The sequence below is a fragment of the Prunus mume genome, linkage group LG1 (genome assembly GCF_029339155.1).
Source record: "Prunus mume cultivar Tortuosa linkage group LG1, ASM2933915v1, whole genome shotgun sequence".
Classification (NCBI taxonomy): Eukaryota; Viridiplantae; Streptophyta; class Magnoliopsida; order Rosales; family Rosaceae; genus Prunus; species Prunus mume.
This window is the reverse complement of record NC_142698.1, coordinates 11285231-11306892: the sequence shown is the minus strand read 5'-3', so window position 1 is coordinate 11306892 and position 21662 is coordinate 11285231. Positions and strand designations below refer to the sequence as shown.

Genomic DNA, 21662 nt, shown 5'->3' with positions numbered 1-21662 from the left:
ATCTTGGTGATGATGTAGTGTCAAATCGGCTTTTATTTACTTGTTACGTGTTTCTAGTCTCTATTTGTATTTGCTACTTGTGAGAGTTAAAAGGTTGTAGTTGCAATTGTAGTTTGGTGCGTTGAGGTGATGTATATGTCTGGTTTTTCTAGGCCTGCAGGTTTTTTGCCGTAATTTCCTGGGCCATGTGTGGCAATGAGTAGAGGTATGCACGTTGCATGGTATTTGTAAAAACCACTTGTGGTTATTGTGCTTTGTATTTGTAAAAACCCTTTTGTGGTTATTTGTATCAGTTTTTGTGATTGACAGCCTTGAAACTTAAATTATGAATGCAATCCATCGCATTTCTCTCAAAAAAAAAAAAAAAAAAAATTTGGTATGATTTTCTTCCATTATTTTTCTTTGACATACAGACCAGAAAACAAACTGAAAAAATGACCTTAGGACGTGACGTCCCAACTTTCTAGATTACAGGATATTTAGTATAAGAAAAAGAGCAGGGTTTCATGAACTGTGGTATTTTGCTTTATTTATAATTAAATCAAGAATTCAACATTATGAACCAAGAAAACTGTGTATATATGTCTCTCCCGTTTGATCATCGTTCTTTACTACCATGCAGTTCTTCTGTAGGAATGAATTATAAATGCAGTAGTAAAGAGAGATTAATAATGACAGTTATATAAGCTGTGTTCTTGAGCTCCACTCTCTTACTCTCATATTATGCTTTGTCTTGATAAGATAAATACTTTGTCAAACTGTAAATTTGGACCATACATTAAAGTTGATTAATGGTTCAAATTCACAGTCTCACATTGCTAGACAATCTGAAGAAAAAAGTGAAAAAAAAAAAAAAAAACAGGGGAAACTTGATATTGCTTACAAGTATTATATAATCACAAATAGATATTGTTAACAAAACAAACCAAGTTCAAGGATTATGCTTCTGTGTATAGATGTAATCCACATGAGCTGCCAGAGTCCTTCTCATTAAGCACTCCTCCTCCCCAGCTCCTTCACAGCTCTCATCAACCTCTGTTTCAACACCCTACTCAACACCCAAAAAAAATAAATAAATAAACCCCACACATCAAACTCATAACCCTATAATGGAAATGTACAAATAAACTTTAAAAACATGAAAATTCCACAAACCTCAATTTGGGTTTTTGCAGAAGTGGCTGCAGAAAAATCTGGTTCTGGTCTGGCTGCATAGACTAAAGTAGAGCAGAGGAGGACGGCTAGGAAGATGAGGGCTTTAACTCGGGCCATTTCTCCTGTTTGTTTTAATTTGTATCATACAAGGGTGAGATTGAATGAATTTATAGAAAAGAGATAAGAGATGACCTTTATTTATGGCCGTGTGAACTGGGGAAGGGAAGAGGCAGACTTTCTGTAGCCGAGTCTGTTGGACCAAAATGTTTGTATTTAATATGACAATTAATAAAAGGGACTTGTTTTTTTGTTTTTTGTTTTTTCCAATTTTTTTATTTTAATTTTTGTATTGTTCTACCCTATGACCAAATTAATAAATTGGCGTCGTTGATGTCGCCGGGGATTTGATTTGCTTTGCATGTTGTTTGTAGCCTGGCTTAAGACTTATATTTCAACAGCATGAAGAGGATTTTTTCGGTCCACTTAAAAAACAGAGACATAGAATCCAAAACTGATTCCGCGTTGGCCAAACAATAAACTAAATTAAAAATGAAGAAGGGGGGATATCACCAGCTAATGATGTCAGACTCCCAGCGACGTACTTAAGTTTTGTTTTGGTATGATTTTACAATTACAGTACTCAATTCCTAGAGGCACTTATTGGGTGATGCGGAGCATGTTTGGTCATTAAGCTTCAAATGCGAACAAATTTGATATCATGAATGAAGTTGAGGATCCATCCCAAAACGATTCACAATAGAAAAGTCGCCAAACATTTTATAAGTTCATGCAACATGTAAAGTCTCTTAACATTCCGATCTAGGACTCTTCACTTCACATCTTCATACAACCATTCCACCTCCTGATAATTTTTTTTTAAAAAAAAGTCACACAGACAACCAATTCGCATAAATCCTCTTTTCTTTTCGGCGATCAACTTTTCGTATGGACCAGAGAAGTTAATATGGTACTCAGAATGTTCTTGAACCTTTTTAATTTGGTTGAGTATTCAAATCCAATTGACAGCCGTGTATTCTAGAACGCCCTAGCATTCATATTCCTTCGTTTTTCGGCTTTTGCTGAACCATGTTTTGAGTCACCATGACATGGGTATGGTGTTTTTTTTTCTCTCTCTTTTTTTGTTCGTTCAGGACCAAGTATGAAGACTTTTAGCATGGAAAAAAAAAATTAGAGTGGCAAAATAACCGACCGACGTCAGAACCCTCAAATAGCTCAGATTTATTATCTGTAATGATAGATGTTGACTCAATTGTTTTGTGATCTCTTCAAGGGTGGCCCTTAGCTACAAACTGCTCAAAGTCAGAAGGAAAAATAGTGAAAATATGTACGATGATCTCATCGTAATATCCGAGCCCATTTCAAGTTCATGACCCCAATTAAGAATTCTTTGCTTCTTGAGTGGCATATATTTCCATTATCCCCCATTGGAAAGTTCTAAGCTTAAAATAATATTAAATTTATTCCATCACGGAAGATAGAGTAAGATTGATTCAATCCTATATATGCTATATATAGGAATCAAAAGTTTTCCTTCCATCCACACTTGTAGTCTAACAACCATCAATTAAACTGTGAACCCATCATCCATGACATAATCCGATGCGTGACACGTGCCGTACTACTTTGACAGAGGAAACAATCAAGGTTAATGAAAGTATAAGGTTTTTTTGTTTTTATACCGATTATTAACCGATATTCTTATTAATTAATACGTACGTATGTATGTATGTATATGTTATGGCCTCGTAACGACATACCTTCTAGAAAAAGGATAAAAATATGAAATGAAACTATATATATAACATTGTGTATACGAACGTTGTTTTGGCGGCCTGCAAAAAAGAAATCACCTAATTCGTTGTTTTGCTATACGTAGTCATAAAAATAAGGTCGGCATCCGAGGGAGAAGACAATTCTGTAGCCGTGTGGTTAAGCAAGAGAGCAGAAAATCTACACCTTTTGTTTACTGAAATTGGACCAAATTAAAACAGTGACTATTAATAAAGCATATTAATTATTGCAGATGGTAAGAGAAAGAATATTTGGATAATAGAGTAGGGGTTAAGGCATGCCTATATATGCTAGTGGTTTTGTGCGGCCGAAAGCCAGTGTTTGAACGAGTCAAAAGAGTTTCTAGTTGAAGTTCTTTCGGTTGGTAAAGTGAGCATTTGGTTAGACAAACTCCATATACTTCGTTGGAAATATTGACTGAGAATATATGGTTTGGAAAATTTTGAAGTGCATGAATCTTGGTGAGTACTAGAGGAATGTGAATAGAAAACTTAATGGTTTAACTATAAAAATATCACATACCTGTATGATGTGTGAAATACTGCAGATGGTTATAGTTTTGACATAAATACAACGTTTAATCTTTAAAAGAGCAATTTTGTAGTTTTAGGTCAAAGGTTTTGATTTCATGGATGGTTTTATTTAAGTCACAAATTTGATAAATATATTGAGTCAGAAGTATACATAACAGTAAAATTTTCCAAACTTATTAAGAGTTAGAATTTTGAATATTTCACCAAACTCTCGTTCTTTATTTACATATATAGATTAATTTCTCAAGTAGACAAAACAGTACAATTTAATAGTTGATTCACTCAATTGTTGCAATGGATATGAGGTTGATAATTAATGAAGCAACAGACTATATACAGTTCATGATGAGACCAATCCAAGATATCCTAGTTAATTTTAACGAAGAATCAAATTTAAATTACCTAGAAATACACATGTGAAATCTTTGCTTCTGTCTTCAATTATTAGGTCGCCTTCCAATCAATCCTTATCCTAAGATGAATAGTGATCGTCTCTGGCACTGATACATATGTAATCAGTCACGACTTAACAGAAACAAAATTGTTTTTCCACAACTTTGCATGATTGTATTCGCCGACGCCGTGGGCTCCATGACAGAAACCATCATAAGAGCTTCCCCACCTCTGCTGAACTCGCACATATGAAACCAAAACAAGTTTTGACCACAGCATAAAAACACATGCAAAACTTGGCTCTTGGTCTGCATTACAAGCTGAGATCTTGCCATATGCAAGAGGAAAAAATGTGAATTCGTGTCCTTTTCCCAGTTGCCCTTTTTTCATTGCTTGCCTTAACTGATTTTCAAGCATGCATGGTTTTATTATAATTGTCTTTCACCTTCATGGACATGCCTTTCAAGCTTGCCATTGTCGGTGGAAATTAGCAAGCCTCAATTTTGTCTCATCAGCGCATTATGACATAGAGCTGCACCTAAAGTTTTTGGACTTGACCATACATACGTTCCATCGTTCGCAACAAAAAAGAGGTGCATAGTGAAAGTGCTGTGAGGAAACTGTGTAGTGCAATCAGCATGTAATAATTTAGAAGGGGAAATTTGAAAATGATTGCAAAACTATTACATATATATGAAAAACAATTATCGTGAATACGAAAATTAACTATACTATTCACATATTAGATATTATAATTTGAGTAAATTCGTAATATCATACAATGTTACTGTCATGACATAAATTTTTCTTGAATAATTGGGGCTTGGATGGAAGACTGATCAACGACTGATTACCACTTATATGCAAAAGAGAGTCAAAGAGTAGAAATTGGTGCTTGTTTTTTAGTGTGAACAGAACATCAAATCAAACAAAAGAAAAATATGATTCTCAACTTATGCTACACATCTTTAATATAAAGTGCAGAGGATAATTATGGGGAAAGGGATTTATTATGACAAAAGAAAAGAGGCCCTATCAGTTGTTGTGCCCCACACTCACATTGCATTAATCAATTGACCTCAAATCAAAGGAATGCGATGCATGCTATAGGAATTTCATAAAGATAAATTTACCAGCACCACTTAGACTAACAACATATACAATTAAACAATGAAAACTTTTTTTTAGTGTGGTCTTGTCTATTTTCAGTTTTGATTTCTTCTTCGTTTGGGAGGAACTGGAAAATGGAGTGTCATTTACTCATGCCCTCTTTTTTCCATGTAAAACCAGACCAGGGGTTGGACTAAAAAGAGAGTTTAGACCGACATAGAGGTGCAAACAATCTCTGTAACGGATAGTTCACGTCTAGTGGAATTACGTCAAGGATGACTCTCAATGCAAGCAAGCAATTGGAAATGGATAAGGAACTATTGGGTTAATTATTTTCGTGTATGATGGATGGCGTTTTAAAGAGCCAGAGAAGTGGGTATTGGGCTTCATTTTATTGTGGAGACAGATTTGTGTGCGTACAAGGCCCTGGTGGGGGTAAATATTAAATATCTTAAGGAAAACGTCATTCTTGGCATGTACGTTTTGAAGCTTTTCATTAGCCAACAAAAACTTGAAAGAAATCCTTTTTATGCGCACCTCCTAGCGTTGCAGGTTGAGTGAGTTAGGTGGGTTATGTTGACTTGATATTATATCACATCGAACGATTGAAGTCTTGTTTTACTAGTTTAAATGATTTTGAATCTCTATATTTATTATCGGTTAATTTTGAGTTGAATGTCCACGTTCTACTATAGCATATTATCTACGTGTCAGACCTAATTTGAGTTGAATGTCCACGTTCTACTATAGCATATTATCTACGTGTCAGACCTAACAATAATATATGTGTTGTTCATGTGTTAGCTTGATAAATCTCATATGCGAGTGAAGGGTGTGCTGAGAGTATTATTCCAAACTGGAAATAGGAGTTTTACCATTCCAACCCTATGTCAAATCATGAATTTGTGTGTTTGTCGTAAGTTTGATTGAGTTGGGCTCGTCGAATAAAGATGAGTAGAGATAATTAGACCAGCTACAAGCCCAACGTGGTCTATTAAAGGTGGTCCAATAAGCAGTGCGGTATAAAACTTTTCCATACCATATGGCCTATACCAGTGAACTTCATTGAACAAGATTCATATCTGACATGTTTAAGAATTAAAAAGTACGTGGATTCCACGTTAAAATCAACTACGAACTAGATTTATTAAAAGAGAGTCGTTGATCCTTTATCTATTCCTTCTCTCCTTAATCATCACTTGTCTGATTCAAAATTTCCTCATTTATAATTTGTACCTACAGTCCCGATTTCACTGCTGCTTTGATCCTTAAACTAATTTGTAGGCAAAGTATGGCTTCTAAACCCACAAGTGCTAAAACTAATGGTGCTCAGATTCCAGTGTAAATTCTCCAAGTTACTCCAAGATGAAGCCATCCTTTTCCTGATTCTCCTTTGCCATTTTATTCTCCATTTCAAGTTACTCCACATGCTGTTACCATTGTAATATTGAGCTTTCAGTTCAACGCAACTTTTTTAATTGTCCGTACAAAGTCCATACAAAGAATGAAGAAACTTCTTCTTTATTCAAACTGCCATAAAAACCATATTATTAAATTCTCTCTCACCACTTTCGGCAGGTATGGCTAGCCACCATCCTCTTCATTACCGATCAATGGATTCAATAAGCAATCCAAAAGGCTGCACCAACTTGTGCTATTTCAGAGGCTGTGCAGACGCCAATGCGGACGCCGAGCCCAAAGAAATGACAGCATCACCAAACACAAGCTGTGGAGTTCCTCCCGTCTGCAAAAAGCTCGACGGATTGGCAGCCTGGCTTTTCCACTCCGTGGCAGAAGCTTTCTTTGCATCTCTTCAACGCTGCTCTTGCATTCACATCGACACAAAAGATGACCCTGATGATCTTTCCTACATCCCTCTTAATAGGAGCCAGGAGGAGGAGGAGAAGGAGGATGGTGGCATTCAAATCTCAATAGCAACTGTGGTTTCTGAAAACTATTAATTCGGGAAGAGATGCATGACATAAATATGTAATTACAGTGTGTGATTACTAGGGGCAAATGTGCTTGTGTAATGCACGTGCCTTGCCTCATGCACTGTACAAATTGTTATTTCTGGTTCACGTAGCCGTATCATAAAATAAAAGATTATGTAAATGGCGTTTGATTAATTAATATATATTTTCTTATAATTATAACTAGCCCCTTCACGGTTGTGCCAATTGGTTTTGTTTTTTGTTTTTGTTTTTAATTATTTATTTTAGAATTAAAAAATATAAAAAAGGGGTAGTTATGTTCTATAAAAATAAGACCCATTATCTGATTTTGTTTTTATTTTTAATTTTGTTAATAGGAAAAATATAAATAAACCATATTATCCTCATCTAATTGATAATTTTAATTTTTAATATTTACATTAACTAAGAATATTTTCTAGTATTTTGAATGTTCTTTATTCTCTGTATTTTGCTATATATTACAAATATATAGATTATAGTTTGTGCCAGAAATCAAAGAGAAAGTTTTGTAATTGAATTGTCTTTTTGAATCAGCCCAACACTGTGTGAATGATGGGTACGTACCCAAAGTTTGAACCATCTTAATTGTTGTAACAGGGCTCGTTATTAGGTGCATAAAACTTCATGTTGAGCATATATAGCCACATATATAGTACCATTTTCTCAGTGATTTCAAAATCTTACTAATGCTTTTATGAAAAACTCATTATAGAGGGCAGTGTACTGGCAGCACAAGGGGAAATCAAATCACAAAAAGAGAATCAGGAAAAGAATGGCTTTATCTTGGAGCTAATTGAGGATTTTGGCACTTTTGGTTTGGAAGCTATACTTTGCCCACCAATTAATTTAAGAATAAAAGTATAGCTAAAATTGCTTTAGCAAGCAACATTTGAAGGTTCTTGTGAAACAGATAGTTAGGCTTATATATTAAACTAACAATACAGGTGATTCTTTTGGGTTGTACCCTTATAAATTGAAATTAGCATAATTCTTTACTCTTTGTTTGAATGGAGGAAAATAACTCAGAATTTAGCTAAAAGTCGGGAATTTAAATGGAGAAATTGATATTTTCATGTTTGGCAACTTAAACAATGAATTTATTAAATTAGGCACGGAAAAAAAGTAGAAACTGGAGATCAAGATTCATGAGTTTAATTTCAGCCCAAAGATGCGTCATTTCGCAATTTCTATTTAGCATAAATTCGTTTTTCACTATAATTTCTGTCATTTATAAAATTCGACATACATAAATCCAAACATTAAAATGATTAATTCCAATAAATTTAAACATCTAAATTCTGTCATTTAAAAATCCTATGTAATTTTCAATTCATTTATTCCAAATAGGATTACCAACCAAATATTTCCAAATTAAGTGGGTTTGAACACATTTCAAGGTGAGGGAAGGCAACCATCTTATCCGATGACAGCTGATAAGGGCGCAAAGTACAGATATACATAAAAAGAAAAAATAAAGCAAAAGATCATTGAAAAGATAGTCTGAACACGACGCTTAAGTCTCCATTATTTCCATGCACATCTTTCCCTTTGAGGTCCCAACCCAGCTAAAACTTGAGCCGATCAATATTCCACAGCCGGCATGGTCCTATGCCTATAGTAGTGTATGTATGTGGTCCTCAATCTTGTAATTAACTAGGTTTGAGATTTATGCATGTACGTACGTCAACTTGCAAAGTCTCATAGATGGCCACAAGATTCCATGGATACTTATCCGTGCGGTCGACATGGTCAAGAGCCCAGCTCTGCCGCAGGCCATCAGGGCTCCCTCTATACAAAAGCAAAAGCAAACCCTTCAAACCTCCTTTTTCTTCACCACCAACAATATATTTCTTTTGATTTGTTTTTGGTACTTGACTACTTTTTCATCTCCCCCTCCAACTCCCACATGGATTGCTCTCGACTTTTCTTCTTTCTTGTGGCAAATAAATATGAGGCCCCAGCTTGGGAGCCCATGCACCGCCATAACAATACCAATTCTGGTAATTACTCTTTGACAGATTCTACCAAACAAGTTCTTTTTCTTTTGCTTTGTATCATTCAATAACAAAATTGCCAAGAACATCTTCTTTTTAAAGGGGATCGTTGGTGCAGATGAGGCCTACTACTTCCCAACACTCGGATTTAAAACAACCCACGATGTGAATTCAAAGCTGAAAAGCTCTCTAGCTACATCTCCCTTACAACCGGAACTTTTTGAACAACCAACAAAAGTAATGTGATAAGTTATTTGGATTGATATCATGAATTTCTTTTCTTCTTGATTGATACAACAATAATTACCAGCATTCCTTCAACGGAAAAATATAAGTGCCTAAACACGATTCTACATCTTCCACAGTAATTCGACAGCAACCCAATTCATCTTGTATTTTTCTGGGTGGCCCATAATCAAATTATGACAATGGCCCTGTCGCTATCTTTTTACAGTGTTCACCCCCTTTAAAGTTTAAACCATTGTGATTGTGGCCCCTCTTTACAGTTTACCCCCTCAACAAAAGAAACCATTTCCATTATTTTAAACCCACAGAGAAAAGGCAAATGCGACGTCACTTCGTAGTGTTCGTCACTGGTTGGTTCTACTTCCACAGTAATCATTACAAAATATATTTTTTTTTTATCAAATCAAGAATCTCAGCTTTGGCTAGCTCGAGCCGAGCTACACACTCGGCCCCACGCCATCAACCCTCGTGGCCATTGGCTCTCCACGGGTTTTTCATACCGGTTCTTGGCACGTGTCCTTAGTGGATCCCAGCTAGTCTCTTTGTTTCTTCGCGAGTAAGCTTTAAAAACCGGTCTTTTTCTGGGACCCACCAGGGCTATGTCACCTCCCCCAGTGTCTCTTGAAAAAGCTAAGCTTGTAAAAGTAAAACATATGATATAACCCACGGCCCACACTATAGTGCAACCTGACTCAAAAGCTGAGCTAGCATATACAGTTTTCGGACGAAAATACCCTCGATCACCGAACAAAATTCCTCAGTTGGCCACTCCGCTTGGCCAATAAATATGAGGCCCCAACGCTTCGTTCCTTCCGTTTCCTCCTCCCCCCTCCCTCCCTATCTAAATTACAAGTTTAGAGAGTTTTTGTAGCAACCATGTTGTCTACTGTTCCAGCCATGCTTCCCTCCGACTCCCTTCTCCATTTCCCGGCTTTCGACGGGGGCTTTACCCCCGGCGGCGGCGGCTTCACGCCGTGGGATTGCTCGGAACTTCTTCCAGCAATTCAATCCCCAAAACCCACAATCTCAACCCCAAGTTCTGGTCCGGTCCAGTCTACAAAAACGGTCATTTCGAGTTCCGGTTCAGATGACGACCCAAATCGGTCGGTTCAACCGGACCGGATGAACCGAACCCATGCCAATGCGAAGTCATGCCCAAATGGTGTCTCGAACCGGGCGGTTTCTGTGGTGGACGAGAGGAAGAGGAGGCGGATGATATCGAACCGGGAGTCGGCGAGGCGGTCTCGGATGCGAAAACAAAAGCACTTAGAAAACCTAAGGAACCAGGTGAACCGGCTTAGGGTTGAGAACAGGGAACTGAAGAACCGGTTGAGTTACGTTTTGTACCATTTTCAGCGGGTTCGGACCGACAACGATAGGCTCCAATCCGAACACGTCCTGCTCCGACAGAAACTGTCGGACATACGTCAAATTTTGGTTTACCGGCAACTACAGCACATGTCTTCTGCATGGCCATGCAACACCGTTATTCCGGAACAAACCCCATCATTAATTGCGTAATTTATTAGAATAAGAATATTATTAAGAGAAAAATAACCTCATTAATTTCGGAAAACAAGAACAAAGAGCTAGCTAGCCATGCACTTCTCTCTCCGTCTCAGTCTCTGTCTCAGTCTGTGTCTCTGTAAATTATATATAAAAGCTGCTAAAGTAAATGGTGGGGTGGTTCTCATGGTGTTTTTTGGGAAAAAGAAAAGTGGGGTTTGGAAAATGATGGTTTTCGTGTGGAAAACCTTGGGGTTATTTTATAATTATATATTTTGTAAAAAAATTAGCCAATGTTTTGTTTATGGAAGCATTTTGCAGTATGTTATATATGTTGATGATGGTTTTATATTTCAATCTCCTCCACTGCGACTACGTTTCTACCACTCCACTCCACTTTCGTATATATTATTGTCGGTCGCACAAATATTCTCTGCAAAACGCTGGAACTTGCGCCAATATTGTTTCCCATTTTATATCCAGCTAATTGGCATTCCCAACTTAAATTATACAACCTCTTTTGGATCGTTGATGGATATGCACGAGAGCACTGAACCTGAAAATGGACCAAGAGGAAAATATCAAAATGCCCCCTCCCATACTCATTATACATGTATGACAATGACATATGCAAACCAATCTTGGTTGTCTTTCAATCTTATAGACCAATTCCTTTATTGCATGCTGAATGGAGATGCCAAAATCAATATTCGAGCAATGGTCTTATCTACTTTTAGAGGCTTTCACTTTCTTTCTTTTTAATAGATAAAAACAATTGATTAATTGCATTTATAATTCGGGCACAAAGACCGTCGATCACAAGAATCAATACACAAAAATTTAATCCAAATACAGAGGACTCCACACACACAAAGTTCATCACATTATTAATTTCATACAAATGAGATCCACTCATGTAGGTAGATCTCACTTATGTAAAACCTATGATTAAAAATATATTTGATCTTTTAAATACAGCACAAAGACTTTTATTGTTAAACATATGGGTATAGTGAAAGCACAACCAATGACCTAGCTAACTGTGTTCATGCAAGAATCTGAAGAGATATGTAGTGGTTAGGATATAAGATTTTTAAGAGTAATAACATCATACTAATGTAAATTTACTATTTCTTATATATATATACTAGTCAATAAGTACAAAGGGAAGCTTCTATTTGCACTTATAAAATTGTTTATTTCACCCACTAATTAATAAATAATTTATTATTAAAAAACCTCTCGAGTAAAATACGCCAATACAATATCAAAATAAATTTAAAATCATCATTATTGTGTAGAGAATAGATAGATAAAGTTAAAACATTTGCAAATGGCTTGCACCAAAATAAATAAAATTCACGGACAGGAGTCACCACATGTAGTGTAGGGATTTTGTCTCATTTCTAAATTCAGATTTAAATTCAAGCAAGTACACGCCTTCGCTCTCTTTTCCTCTACTAGAATTGATTGGCTTTGGATTAAGTGCAAAGAAGATGAGAGTTTGGTGTATAAAAATAAAGTGATTAATGACTAATTAATGTCATATTTAGAGGAAAAAGGGGGCCACAAGTTTTTCTTTAGCAAATATTTTATGAGAAAGAGGCCAGATGTTGTGATCAATGATGTAATCCAATCAGTGTATAACAAAAAAGGGAGCCATCGTCACCTCAATATTTTAATTACCTTTCATTGATCAGTAAAAAGTATATAATTTATTTAATTAAAACAAGCACAGTAGATAACCCTCTAGCTCTTCTATAATTTTGTCTGTGTTTTTCTACATGTGCTATTGATAGGACACCTCACTATATATACATGTGAAGTTGGTAACCGTTGGGGCTCGGTGAAATTCGTGCAAGTCAAGTGAAAAACTAGCAGGCCACTTCTGAGATGTGCTGAAGTTGCATGGCCATGTGGGAGACTTCAAAAGAATTAGATAAGTATTATATCTTACACTTCAAAAGAGCAGCCCTAGCCGCAAGAATAGTAAGAAAAAAGCCTTGGCTGCAAGACCAAAAGGCCTAGGGCATGTTCGGTTTACATTAGTGGTGTTAGGTATGTATTGGATCCCATCAAAAGAAGAAAGAAATCATCTTCAGAAAGCATGATCAATGCTTATGTTTTGTTCTTTAGACCAATACTGAAGGTGTCTCCCTGTCCGTCCCTGTCCCTTTCTTTCTTCACTTCTAAGTTTTAAACCCCAAATATATCATCTTCCATCGTAAAGAAAATGGACACGTGGAGCTCCTGCAGTCGTTGATGCCCATATTATATGAGCCTGTCACTCTCTGCCCACACAGTTTATACAACATGAATATGTATGGTTCGATGTTTCTAGATCCTCTTCGATTTTAAAATTATTGCCATGGACGCTCCACGGCAATTTGCTTAAGTGGGCCCCAATAACCCATGCATGGTGGGGCCTGCTCCACCTATATCTCACAGACAGTCCAAGTGGAAGTTTGATTTTGGTTGCTGAGGTAAATTACTAAATAAATAAATAGCTCCAAAGTTGGGCATTCCACTTTGTCTTTGGGATTAACAATAATCATTGATTAAGTCCACTTGACCAGAACTCGTAAATTGATTTCTCTGTTGATTATGACGTGGCCTAAGAATGTCCTCTTTTCAGGTTTTGGAAAATGTTGGAAGATGGACGTTTTGTTTGGCAGGTAACAACTAACAACTCCAATTAATGATTCAATTAGGCAAAGTATATACCGAAAGAGTAGTGTTAAACAATTTGTATAAAATCATTTTGGGTCCTCCCCTGTTCTAGGAACTTGGCTTTTGTAGTTCTCAACGACACTTTTATACCTGAGAAAGTTGTGGGTATTGGAATACTTTTTTCCTTTTTTTTTTTTTTGGGTGGAAGGTATTGGAATACTTTGCATACCAAGAAAGATTAGGTTTATCCCAATATGATCGTTATTAGGTATGGGAAATATTTTAGATATCAAAGAAAGTATAGATCTATCCCAATATGATCGGTATGGGATTTTTTTTATTTTTTTATTTTTTATTTTGAAGATAATTTTGTTATTTTTAAAAATAATATAACTTTCTTAAACAATTAAGAAATGAGTCAGCAATGTATATAAATTAACACAATACTTTTACATGTCACTTGTAAATATGCACATATATCAAGTTAACAAACACATTATTGTTCATATCACATGTAAATATGCATATGTATCAAGTTAACAAAAATATTATTGTTCATACTGTATCTGATTAACCCTCTTCGACAAGGACATCACAGGGGAATGGCACTTAGTCGAAGGCCTCTTTGACCTAAACCAAGCATTGGGAAATATGCTAGTCATCGGCGAGCCTCCCTTGCCGAACTGGATCAACAAAGGCGCTTGACGTATCGCTCAAGCGTTAGGACATGTAGTAGCCTCTCAAGCGACGTCAACAGTCCCACATCGAAATAATAGCCCAAAGTTCCTTCCAATTTTCCTCTATAAATAGGTTACTAGCCCCAATTCACCAGGTAATAGTAAATTGGCACTTGCATTGTTACTCTATCAATTTACCTTCAGACACGATACTTGTGCTAAATTAAGCATCGTAAAGCTATCGGCCGGTGTCTAAGTCTTCACCTTTGCTCTCTCCTTTTTCATATCTATTCCACACCTACCATAGTAGGACACCCCCAACCTAAGGCACGTTCACCTCTAAATTGAATCCATTTTTGGACTTCAACAATGACCCTTCAAATTTTAATTAGCACTATCAATACTAAAAACTAAAGTACTAAACCCATTCAAATTCATCGACATCTAAATCTCAACGTAGATTTTGTTCAACTATTGTTTAATTTGCAATATGCAGTCCAATATTATATACATTAGAAAATATAGAATATTTACCTAATTTCTTATGAATGGAAACCGATCAAATCAAAACAGGTCACTAAATTGAGTGGTTTAGTTCACATATGCAATTAATTTGGGGTTCAAACCAAACTGTATTTAAACCCCGCACTTCTCTTTGTTCACCCTAATACTTAAATCATTAAGCTGTAAGTTTTATTATTATGTAAAAAGACAGAAAAGGTCATCCAACTTAATAATTAACCCTAGTACATCTATACACACATCCTACAGACCCCACCACTATTCATATTAAGTTTTAGAAACCTCCTTCCAACTTCCTATTTACAAACTCTCTCTCTCTCTCTCTCTCTCTCTCTCTCTCAAGTTCTCAACTCAACAATACCCAAGTGTTAGAATTCCAGTTACAATTCTTGGAGAGAGGTAAAACTGTTCTCTTTCTCTAGAAAGTATTAAATTTCAGATTTGGGGTTTCATTTGTTTGTGTTTTTTTTTGTTGGGAACAAAGAAAATTGTGGGGTTTGAATAGAAAATATCTTTTAGTTCTTATTTTTTCAGTTTGGGGTGTATTTAAGGGTAGTTTGGGAAGATAGTGGGGTTTTCTTAGAAATTGTAAAAATTTAAACTAAAAATTGGGGTGAACTTAGAACATGGGGTGAACTAAGAGAACTGTGGGGTTTAATTGTGTACATTTTGAGGCCAAAACCGGACCAAACCACAATGCATCCACATCCAAATATATGGATAACCCCTTACATTCAAAGTCAATGATGACATTTATATATATTTTTTTTCTAAAGAAGTTAAATTTTAAGCTAATGTGATAATTTTAAAAAATACAAACTTAAGACATGTTCATTATTTTATTACATTGCAAGAGATGATATATATTTTAGAACATTTAAAATGCGACGTCACCCGTATAAACACTAGAATAATATTAATTATGTATATATATATAATACTTTGAGTGCCCTGTTCAAGCTATGGTTGGGCATTCCTTGTACCATTTCCACTCAGAAATAAAAATAGATGTGCTTGACAAACTAGTATTTAAAAGATGAATACGATAGATACCTACAAGTCTACATTACAACCTAATATTGTAGATTATAAAAAGTCTTTGTACCGCCAATGACCTAGTTTTCAATCAGAATCATGTGCGTAACTCAAATGTACTTACCAAGAATCTAAGGAATTAGAATGAGTTTAGGAAATAATTACACCTCTACTTTATGACACCTCAAACTACTCGAAATATAAAATTGAAGGAGGAGGATGTGCATCTTCTGCAAGATGAGAACGATGGTTTTGTTAGCATCCTGGTCAAAACCCTTTTTTGTTTTTTGTTTTTTGTTTTTTTTGAGTAAATTAATGTACTGTTTCTATTCAATTTTAATTTTTTTAACTGAAAGTACAATCATGTTTTTTGACTGCTGTTTTGTTCAAGGTTTTACTTTTTCTTAAGTAGCGTAGATAGATGTAGCTAGTTACCTCCTAAGTCATAACTTTGCTCACTTTAATTTTTTAAATCAACAGAAGATGGTAACTTTTCTCGGCATATTCATTCGTTCATTTTCAGGACAGCCAACATCTTCTCTTCTTTTTTTTTTCTTCTTTTTTTTTTGACGGAAAGGAACTTCATTAAGAGGCAAAGGCCACGAACAGAAAAAAAAAAAAAAAAACCTAAGCCAGCACACACTCAGCCAAAGCAAGCAAGTGGAGAGGCTAACTTAGTTCAAAATATAGATAAGAACATTAGTTTTGTGGTCCTGGAAGACACCTAAGTTTCTCTTAAGTTTTGGAGACAAGTTCTGCGGTTCACAATTTTACTACTATGAATTATCAATTCATATCATCAATGATGATATGGGCGGTGGAAAACATTATTTTCATCTGGACCAAAAAAACCAATCATTTCATTCTTGCACGTCAAATGATGTTCAATTCAGCCCCATCAAATGATGTTAGACTTATTAGTTGTGGACTCTCACAAATAATTGTATTTGGGAAAAAATAAAAAAATTGAGACAAATATATAAGATACATTGAATGGGCTAGGAGAAAAGTAATTAACTCTTAATCACAATCAAATAAGTCAACTATACATTGACATTTGTGACTTTAGGGCTATGATTTTTATCAGACAACGCATAAAATAAAGAAAGGTAGGTTAATAGTCATATGATCAACGGCCTGTATCAAGTATCCACAGAGGTTGGATAACAATTAGAAGAGGCCTTGGTAGAAAAATTGCAAACCTTGTAGTCATCCATGAGACCACTCTCGAATAGAAAAGGGGACCTCCTCCTCCCCCGCCCGCCCGCGTGCATTGATAATGGGACTAATGTCGAGCTCATGTGACCTAATATTACAGGGAATCATCTTTTCTTGTAAGAGTGGTTGTACGGATAATGTGGTTAGGCCGCCTTACTCAAGACTTTCTCAAATCTAACAGCCGCTCAAATTCTTAGAACTCACATTCTCAAAAGAAATGGGGACCCCCTACATTGAGGAAAGGGGAGAACCAAGTTAAAGGCTAACTTGAGCTATAGCCTAGGGATACTTTTGGGTGGAAAACAAATCATACCTATATATCTCACATGTTTTAAATATGGCCCAATAGGTATTAATTTATTAAAGTCCATAAAAGACCAATTCTCTTAAAATTTAGTTGCATGAAAGTAATAAAAATACATTGTAAAATAGGTATACTTTCAATTTCGTTGTTAAACACATTTTCATTTTGATAATATCAGTTTTCTTGTTGTATTTAATATGTATTTGTTCTATGTTAAATTTTATTGGAAATTAGTCAATGTAGCTATGAATTAGTGTGGTTTATATGATTACTTTTATTTATAGAAAGGCTATAAAAATTGTAAGTACCCAAAAAAAAAAAAAAGTTCATTAGATTTTACCCTAAAGACTTTAGCTAGTCCACCCATTGAAAAATTCATAGTTCCACCCTTGATTGAGGATGAGACTAATGTGGGGCTCATGAGACCTAATGCAGGAAGTAATCCTTTATTGTAAGAGTGGTTGTACGGATAATGTGGTTAGACCGCCTCACTCAAGACTTTCTCAAATCTAACAGTCACTCATAATTCTTAGAATTCACCTTCTCAAAAGAATCAAACCCACCGCATTGGAGGCCCTAGTTAAAGATCCATAGCCTAGGGATACTTTTGGGTGGAAAAAAGAAAAATCATACCTATATATTTCACTTGTTTTATTAATCTATTAAAGCCTCAATTTAGTTGCATGAAAGTAATTGGATGCAAAATACATAGTAAAATATACTTTCAATTTCGTTGTTGTAATAAAAGGATTAATTTATTGGAGGAAAAGACTAAAATGCCCCTAGAATTTTTTATTAGGTCCGCCAACACAAGTTACATAGTGGACTCGAACGGAATCATGCCAAAATAGTCAAGGACATACCGATATTACTAAATCACGCTCACATGCTCATTCGGTGCTACTTGGCCCCGACTTCGTAAGCCTATCATGGCATAATTTCAAAACCCCAATGGTTTCTCACCACGAGCATAGAAATTTCATGCGATTCTAATACCTAGCCATTTTACGCCACGAGCAAAAGTGGCTCCAAAATACCTAGGATAGGAGTCTGCCGGAAGGTTGTGGTATGAAGGTGGGGACAGTCAGTCCAATGATCTCCTAGTCCTCACGGCCCATAGGAGGGATCTTAAAGGAACCCCGAAGGTTTCAAAGCCACCGTTGGGGCTTTAACTCAAGTATGTTTCTAGCCAGGATTGTATAGTATTTGATGGATCATAAAATGGAGCATATAGTTAGCATGAGAGAGAGGAGAAAAATTGACCCATGCTCTAGGAAGACACCAAAGAACCCACAAAATACTTTTAGCCACAACACTACATGTGCATTCTTATTTTGAGAATTACAATTGCTTGGAAATTTGCTTGAGTCCAAAGTTTTGAAAAATTTGTTGACGTTTTCATATAAAAACATGTTATACATGTTAACGTTATTGTATATACACACATAGTCGAGAAGAGGAGCAAGATGAGTATTTCATTAATACCATATGTGTTCATATAATTCATTGTGTTTTCAGAGTATAAATTTAATATTGGAATGAAGCCAGAGAGCAAACCAAAGATTGACTTATTCAGGAGTTGAAAAGGAAGAAATTTAATCAGATTTTGGTCATAGTCATTTATGCTAATTCCCAATTTATTGAAAGTTTGTGTAAATAGCAATGGTTTTCAAACCCATAAGAGCCTTGAGACAGTTAGATTTTTCCCAGAGGAAACCATGGGGTGAGGGAATGTGTCCATCGGACAAAAGGGCTCCATCTCTCGGCCCTTTTTCCTCCTGTAAGCTGCGGCCTTGAGAAAACATAATGGATATCGGTGTGGATCGATATTACGCCTATAGGGAAAGCATTACATCCACACACATGATTACTTATGAATTTTCAAACCGTTGGAACCATAAAGGGTTCCTTATTTTCATCCATGCTCTTATTTTATGTTATTTGGGTGGTTATTATTGGAAATTCATCAAAATAGAGCTAGGTAGGAGCTGCCAAGGAAAAGGAAGAAGACAAACCAGGATGAATTATATATTCAATTGGAGCTCTATTGCCTATAAAAGGAGTACTTTTAAATATTTTTGGCTAGAGTTTATGGTTGACCTGAAAGAGAAAAATCATCCACAACTCAACGATCCATGACCTTGACCAAGCTTTGTCAAGCAAATCTGTCACACTAGAATTTTCTCAAGCCACCCAAACCTCTTTTCTGTTCATCTTTCTTTTCTTAGGATAGACTCAGAGCTTGATATTTCCTAAGCCACCTCAGGTAAGAAACCCATGTTTTCTCTCTCTCAAATTGCTAAACTTGTGAAAGCTTAGCTCACCCATGCCACATGCTCCTCAGAGCTAAGCCATTAATGAAATCCTCATGCTTATTTGGGTGTTAGTGAAGTGATCCACGAGTGTTCTATTTAAAATCTCATTAGATTTTCTAAAACGCTCTTGGGAGCTTGTTTTTCCTGCATTTTAGGGGATTTTTGCTCGTTGGTTTCTCACCTATTTCTCGAGCTCTAGCCCATTAGTTGTCACGTGTAGGAGAACGATTTCGAAACCTAACCGGGCTACAATTCCGGCATTGACTTTTTGGAAGGGGCAAAACAAAAGTAAAGGCTAACTTGTTATACCTAGGTATAGCCTAGGGATACTTTTGGGTGGAAAAAAGAAAAATCATACCTGTATATTTCACTTGTTTTATTAATCTATTAAAGTCCAAAAAAACAAACAAACAAATAAACTAATTCTCTTAAAATTTAGTTGCATGAAAGTAATTAAAATACATAGTAAAATATACTTACAATTTCGTTGTTAAACACATTTTCATTTTGATAATATTAGTTTTCTTGTTACATTTAATATGTATTTGTTTCATGTTAAAATTTATTGAAAATTAGTTAATGGAGCTATGAATTAGTATAGTTTATATGATTTAATAAATACTTTTATTTCTATAAACGCTATAAAAACTGTAAGTACAAAAAAAAGTTCATTAGATTTTACCCTAAAGACTTTAGCTTGCTCACCCGTTTGAAAAATTCCTAGTTTCGCCCTTGAATAAGGATGAGACTAATATGGGGTTCATGGGACCTAATGCAGGGAGTCATTCTTTCTTGTAAGAGTGGTCGTTCGAATAATATGGTTAGACCGCCTCACCCAAAACCTTCTCAAATCTATAACAGCTACTCAAATTCTTAGAACTCACCTATGTAGCTCCTCCAACATTTATTTTGGACTCATCAAACTCAAAACAAAACAAAAAATGACAGTGGCATTCACACATGAAGTGAATGTCCGCTTGGAGAAAGTTTCGCTGCCTTTTTTCTACCGTTGGATTCCAGCTGACACTTTGACATCTTGAGTAGAAATGGTCTAAGACATTTTTTTTTGGAGTACAAGCGATAGTCTAAATTAGAGGAGATGATGATTTCTCACACATGCACACACAAATGATGTCATGGGGGTTCGAATATGAGACCTCTTATTTACAAGTCCAGGCCCTTTTTCACTAGGTTAGACCATGTTAGCGGTTTAAGACTTTTTTTTAGGATGAATATATGTGTCCCCTTCTTTTCTTATTTAAATTTAAAACTCAATACATTCATAGGAAAAAAGAATACATTCTCGGCTCCATACTTGTACTTGGCGACCATGTTATATAAATATAAATGTCGTTTGGAGATTAGTTTAATAGCTACGAACTCTTTTAAAAGTATAAATGGAATATCATACCCTTCCTATATTCTTTGATTTCTTTGACTTGACATTGGATGAGAGTATTGTGTAGACTTTAACACAAAAATTAAATCAAATTTTAATAAGCAACTTGCATGTAGTGGTTGCTATAATCACTTCAATTCCAGTCATCGTTGATTAACCTATTGCTATATATATAAATAAATAATATGTTGGAAAGAATTTAGGGGATAGACAACGCATTTTTAAATCAATATCTGAATTTAAACCATCTATTCACGCATATGCAGAGTGACAATAGTCCTAATTCTTAATTAAAAAATATTAATAGTCTTAGTACTAGTAGATTACCAAAACAATTAAAAATTATTAATACTCCTATAGGCAATTAGGCATGATTTTTTTAAAGCACAATGCAGCCTCTAAAATGAATTTCCCTTTTCTGTTTAAAGTTTTCTAATTGAGGTTATGCTTTCAAAGACATCTTTTACATGAGATATTTATTTAAAAATCTATTTTAACATGACATATTATACAGAAACTCATAGAGAGCCTATGTGGAGAGAAAAACCCAAAATCAACCACTTGTCATTTTTTAATTGGTTCTTAATGTGTTAAAATTTTTATAAGAATCAATTAGAAAATAACAAGTGGCTAATTCTGGGGTTTTCACTCCAATAAGACTCTATAAGGACTTTTATATATTATATCATGTTAAAATAGGTTTATCTATGAAATCCTCCTTTTATATTTATAGCACCAATTTTACTCTTCTCAATTCGACTTTTTTAATGAATTTGACAAAACATTCCTCTCTTTTC

General features: G+C 35.4%; 2 protein-coding genes across 2 annotated transcripts; one reads left to right on the top strand and one right to left on the bottom strand.

The window, feature by feature from the left end:
• Positions 1-665: 665 nt before the first annotated feature.
• Positions 666-1392, bottom strand: LOC103336236 (phytosulfokines 3-like). The gene is made up of 2 exons (XM_008239280.3): positions 1156-1392; positions 666-1048 (listed from the first exon to the last, which is right to left on the bottom strand). Exons 1-2 carry the CDS (start codon positions 1270-1272, stop codon positions 932-934), a joined length of 234 nt encoding a protein of 77 aa, XP_008237502.1. The 5' UTR covers positions 1273-1392; the 3' UTR covers positions 666-931.
• An 8633-nt stretch (positions 1393-10025) lies between these two features.
• On the top strand, positions 10026-11082 carry LOC103336224 (uncharacterized). Its single transcript, XM_008239270.2, has one exon. The coding sequence runs from the start codon at positions 10096-10098 to the stop codon at positions 10738-10740; it is 645 nt and encodes a 214-aa protein (XP_008237492.1). The 5' UTR covers positions 10026-10095; the 3' UTR covers positions 10741-11082.
• The last annotated feature ends 10580 nt before the right edge of the window (positions 11083-21662 follow it).